The 5,499-nt window shown below is 58.3% G+C and overlaps 1 protein-coding gene across 1 annotated transcript; it reads right to left on the reverse strand.

Annotated features, from left to right (window-relative positions):
• Nucleotides 1-3,888: 3,888 nt before the first annotated feature.
• LOC145340345 (mas-related G-protein coupled receptor member A-like) lies at nt 3,889-4,872 on the reverse strand. The gene has a single exon (XM_080184801.1). It carries the CDS (start codon nt 4,870-4,872, stop codon nt 3,889-3,891), a length of 984 nt encoding a protein of 327 aa, XP_080040927.1.
• Nucleotides 4,873-5,499: the final 627 nt, after the last annotated feature.

The following is a 5,499-nucleotide window of genomic DNA, read 5'->3' on the forward strand; positions in this document are numbered from 1 at the left end:
TTTAGCATGGCCAATCCACCCTAACCTACACATCTTTGGACACTAAGGGACAATTTAGCATGGCTAATCCACCCTAACCTGCACATCTTCGGACACTAAGGGACAATTTAGCATGGCCAATCCACCCTAACCTACACATCTTTGGACACTAAGGGACAATTTAGCATGGCCAATCCCCCCTAACCTACACATCTTTGGACACTAAGGGACAATTTAGCATGGCCAATCCCCCTAACCTACACATCTTTGGACACTAAGGGACAATTTAGCATGGCCAATCCCCCAAACCTACACATCTTTGAACACTAAGGGACAATTTAGCATGGCCAATCCCCCTAACCTACACATCTTTGAACACTAAGAGACAATTTATCATGGCCAATCCACCCTAACCTGCACATCTTTGGACACTAAGGGACAATTTAGCATGGCCAATCCACCTAACCTGCACATCTTTGGACACTAAGGGACAATTTAGCATGGCCAATCCCCCTAACCTGCACATCTTTGGACACTAAGGGACAATTTAGCATGGCCAATCCACCCTAACCTACACATCTTTGGACACTAAGGGACAATTTAGCATGGCTAATCCACCCTAACCTGCACATCTTCGGACACTAAGGGACAATTTAGCATGGCCAATCCACCGTAACCTACACATCTTTGGACACTAAGGGACAATTTAGCATGGCCAATCCCCCCTAACCTACACATCTTTGGACACTAAGGGACAATTTAGCATGGCCAATCCCCCTAACCTACACATCTTTGGACACTAAGGTTCAATTTAGCATGGCCAATCCCCCAAACCTACACATCTTTGAACACTAAGGGACAATTTAGCATGGCCAATCCCCCTAACCTACACATCTTTGAACACTAAGAGACAATTTATCATGGCCAATCCACCCTAACCTGCACATCTTTGGACACTAAGGGACAATTTAGCATGGCCAATCCACCTAACCTACACATCTTTGAACACTAAGGGACAATTTAGCATGGCCAATCCCCCTAACCTACACATCTTTGAACACTAAGAGACAATTTATCATGGCCAATCCCCCTAACCTGCACATCTTTAGACACTAAGGGACAATTTAGCATGGCCAATCCCCCTAACCTGCACATCTTTGGACACTAAGGGACAATTTAGCATGGCCAATCCACCCTAACCTGCACATCTTTGGACACTAAGGGACAATTTAGCATGGCCAATCCCCCTAACCGACACATCTTTGGACTGTGGGAGGAAACCAGAGCACCCGGAGGAAACCCACGCAGATACGGGGAGAACGTGCAGACTCCACACAGACAGTGACCCGAGCCGGGAATCGAACCCGGGTCCCTGGCGCTGTGAGGCAGCACTGCTAACCCACTGTGACGCAGTATAGGGTGGGGAAGGATTGGAGGGATATGGGGCAAATGCGGGCAGTTGGATGTGGCTGGGAGGGCTAGTGTTTGGGCCGTGCTGTAGTGCTCTCTGACCCTATCTCTGGTCAATCTTTCGGTCATCTGACCCTAAGATGACCTTCCTAATCTGACAGCGGGACTTTGGTGGGACATTCAGCCCTGAAGGGGATGCACACCGTCTGTGTGCGCCCAATCCGCTGTATATTTGTTGTGTTTCAGTTTGGTGTTCGCTAATTGGCCACTAGGGGTCGAAAATGGTGAGAAACTCCCACTTCCTGTTCTATCTGCTGCGACCTTTGACCTGCCTCTCTTCCGATTGGGCGAAATTGGAGAAGAACCCTCCGAAATTTGTTTCGAAGGAATGTCGGGGTGGCGAAGACACGAGTGAGAGAGGCGCTCTTCAAGTTTCCAAGACTTTATTTACACTTAAATCAAAATCCAAACACAAGCCGATACAAAGAGGCTCACATCTACATCTACCCCTCAGCACTGAAGCAATTCCTTTTGCGAAAATCTCGCGCTTACTGAGCCCAAGCCTACTCCAGAATGGATAAAGCAAGGAGAAGGTGGTGGGAGGTTGAGGTAGTGGGTGGGAAAAGGGGCAAGGGGGAGCAGGATGTGTGGGGGCGGGGGGTCGGGGGTGGGGTGGGTGGTGGGGGAGGAGGATATGTCACATCTCAGAAGTTGAGGGCAGGGTCCCGAGGGTGTACCGTACTGTCGGAGGGACAGTGCTGTGGAGCTGTGCGCGATTCCAGTCTCCGTATCGCGTTGGCCATCGATGGAAAATGGGCTGAATGGCCTCCTCCTCCTGTTCCTGAGGCTAGAGAAGGAGCTGAGTGGGGCCTCCTCCTGTTCCTGAGGCTAGAGAAGGAGCTGAGTGGGGCCTCCTCCTGTTCCTGAGGCTGGAGAAGGAGCTGAGTGGGGCCTCCTCCTGTTCCTGAGGCTGGAGAAGGAGCTGAATGAGGCCTCCTCCTGTTCCTGAGGCTAGAGAAGGAGCTGAGTGGGGCCTCCTCCTGTTCCTGAGGCTGGAGAAGGAGCTGAGTGAGGCCTCCTCCTGTTCCTGAGGCTAGAGAAGGAGCTGAGTGAGGCCTCCTCCTGTTCCTGAGGCTAGAGAAGGAGCTGAGTGGGGCCTCCTCCTGCTCCTGAGGCTGGAGAAGGAGCTGAGTGGGGCCTCCTCCTGTTCCTGAGGCTAGAGAAGGAGCTGAGTGGGGCCTCCTCCTGTTCCTGAGGCTAGAGAAGGAGCTGAGTGGGGCCTCCTCCTGCTCCTGAGGCTGGAGAAGGAGCTGAGTGGGGCCTCCTCCTGTTCCTGAGGCTAGAGAAGGAGCTGAGTGAGGCCTCCTCCTGTTCCTGAGGCTAGAGAAGGAGCTGAGTGAGGCCTCCTCCTGTTCCTGAGGCTAGAGAAGGAGCTGAGTGAGGCCTCCTCCTGTTCCTGAGGCTAGAGAAGGAGCTGAGTGGGGCCTCCTCCTGCTCCTGAGGCTGGAGAAGGAGCTGAGTGGGGCCTCCTCCTGTTCCTGAGGCTAGAGAAGGAGCTGAGTGGGGCCTCCTCCTGTTCCTGAGGCTGGAGAAGGAGCTGAATGAGGCCTCCTCCTGTTCCTGAGGCTGGAGAAGGAGCTGAGTGAGGCCTCCTCCTGTTCCTGAGGCTGGAGAAGGAGCTGAATGGGGCGAGGGGAGTGAGTCTCCTCCTGTTCCTTGAAGCCACACTCCCGGGGAGTGGACGGGCTGGGAGTGGGGAGGGGGGGGGGGGGTCGGAGGGGGAGGGTATCGGGGGGGGAGGGGGTGTAGGGGGAGGGGGGTTGGAGGGGGAGGGTATTGGGGGGGGAGGGGGTGTAGGGGGAGGGGGGTTGGAGGGGGAGGGTATCGGGGGGAGGGGGTGTAGGGGGAGGGGGGTTGGAGGGGGAGGGAGTGTAGGGGGAGGGGGGTTGGAGGGGGAGGGTATCTGGGGGAGGGGGTGTAGGGGGAGGGGGGTTGGAGGGGGAGGGGGTGTAGGGGGAGGGGGGTTGGAGGGGGAGGGTATCTGGGGGAGGGGGTGTAGGGGGAGGGGGGGGTTGGAGGGGAGGGTATCTGGGGGGGGTGTAGGGGGAGGGGGGTTGGAGGGGGAGGGTATCTGGGGGAGAGGGTGTAGGGGGTGGGGGGTTGGAGGGGGAGGGGGTGTAGGGGGAGGGGGGGTTGGAGGGGGAGGGTATCGGGGGAGGGGGTGTAGGGGGAGGGGGGTCGGAGGGGGAGGTTATCTGGGGGGGAGGGGGTGTAGGGGGAGGGGGGGGTTGGAGGGGGAGGGTATCTGGGGGAGGGTATCTGGGGGGGAGGGGGTGTGGGGGGGGTGTAGGGGGAGGGGGGGTTGGAGGGGGAGGGTATCGGGGGGAGGGGGTGTAGGGGGAGGGGGGGGTTGGAGGGGGAGGGTATCTGGGGGAGGGGGTGTAGGGGGAGGGGTGTAGGGGGAGGGGGTGAAGTGCCGGATGTTTGCCAGGGGCACCGTTACTTCTGGCCCTTGGCGAAGTCCTGCTTGCCCGCTGCCTCTGGCTCGGTGCCTGGCGAGGATAGGCCCGACTCCTCACTGAAACGACGCTCAAAGATACTCGGGAGCGACTCCCGGAATTTGACCTTCAGCTCGCTGCTGATGGAGATGTAGACCACCGGGATCACGCAGCTTTTGACGTGCAGGAGGCAGATGGAGTAGTAGGCCCCGTAGAAGGCCGAGACGCAGAGGCCTCGCTGGCCCTCGGCCTTGGCCCGGTAGTGGAGGAAGACGCAGAGGTGATACGGCACCCAGCACAGGAGGAAAATGACGGCGTTGAGGGTGATGGCGCGGTAGAGTCTGCTGGTTTTGCGGGAGGGCCGGTGGGGACCGCACAGGATGAGGGCGTTGGCCATTGTGAAGGCCAAGAACGGCACCAGGAAGGCCAGGGTGAACTCGGTGATGACCAGCCAATCCTTGGTGCCCGCGGAGAACTGGATGGCCCGGATGAGGCCATAGATGACCCCTAGGATGGCGGAGAGCCCCCAGATGACCCAGGAGGCGGTAACGGCCGAGTCTTTGGTGTGGGTCAGGCGCCACCAGATGGGGAAGGCCATCCCCAGGAAGCGCTCGACGCTGATCCAGGTCAGCAGGTAGGCGCTGGCTTCGTTGCAGACCACAATGACACAGCGGAAGACCATGAGGGCGGGGTTGGAAGGAGACACCTTGGCCAAGATGCAGACGGAGTGGACAAACTGGAAGAGGAGGAAGAGGAAGTCGGCCAGCAGGAGGTTCATGACGTAGACCACAAACCGGTTCTTCCGCCGGAGTTTGCAACCCAGCACCCAGAGGGCCAGGCCGTTGAGTGGGGTCCCCAACACCGAGGTGAGCAGCAGGAGGACGGAGATGATGAGGGCGTGCCGCCGCTGGGTGACGTCTCCAACCAAGCTCCCGTTGACCGAAGCATTGAGGGCGGGCGCCACCTGGCACAGGGAGGCCATCATCGTCCACCCGACGCCACCTGGAGCCAAAGACAACAGTCGCCCTTTAGCGAGGCCATCCCGCCCATCCACTGTGTACCGGCTCCCCCCCCCCTACCCCGTTCCCCAAACCTTACAGAAGGGTCGGAGCAGGAGGAGGCCATTCGGCCCGTCGAGCCGGTTCCGCCCTCCCTCGCGATCGCGGCCGGAGGTCCAACTCGGCACCATCACCCTCGCTTTGATCCCCATGCCTCGCCTGATCTCTGGCATCGCGCTGCAGCCTCACCGGGAACTGGGTTCGATTCCCGGCTCGGCTCACAGTGTGTGCGCGTGTGCGGAGTCTGCACATTCTCCCCATGTCTGCATGGGTTTTCTCCCTTCCCTCCCACCGTGCCGGTGAGGCACATTGACCCGAACGGGCGCCAGAGTGTGAAGGATTTCACGCTAACTGCATTGCAGTGTTAATGTTACGCTTCACTTACGATGAATATCCAGCCGTCTCTTGATCACAAAGCTGCGCACAACCCTCGAGGGGGTGGCCTCAAGTCATTCCTCCCAAAATGGGTCTCCCCTCCCCGGCAAACACTAACCAGAAGGACACGCAGAGGAGTTTCCCCCTGCACCTTTCCATTCCTGGAATCTAGAAACAGG

Source organism: Carcharhinus amblyrhynchos, unplaced genomic scaffold (genome assembly GCF_965287045.1).
Source record: "Carcharhinus amblyrhynchos unplaced genomic scaffold, sCarAmb.v2.hapA scaffold_947, whole genome shotgun sequence".
NCBI lineage: Eukaryota > Metazoa > Chordata > Chondrichthyes > Carcharhiniformes > Carcharhinidae > Carcharhinus > Carcharhinus amblyrhynchos.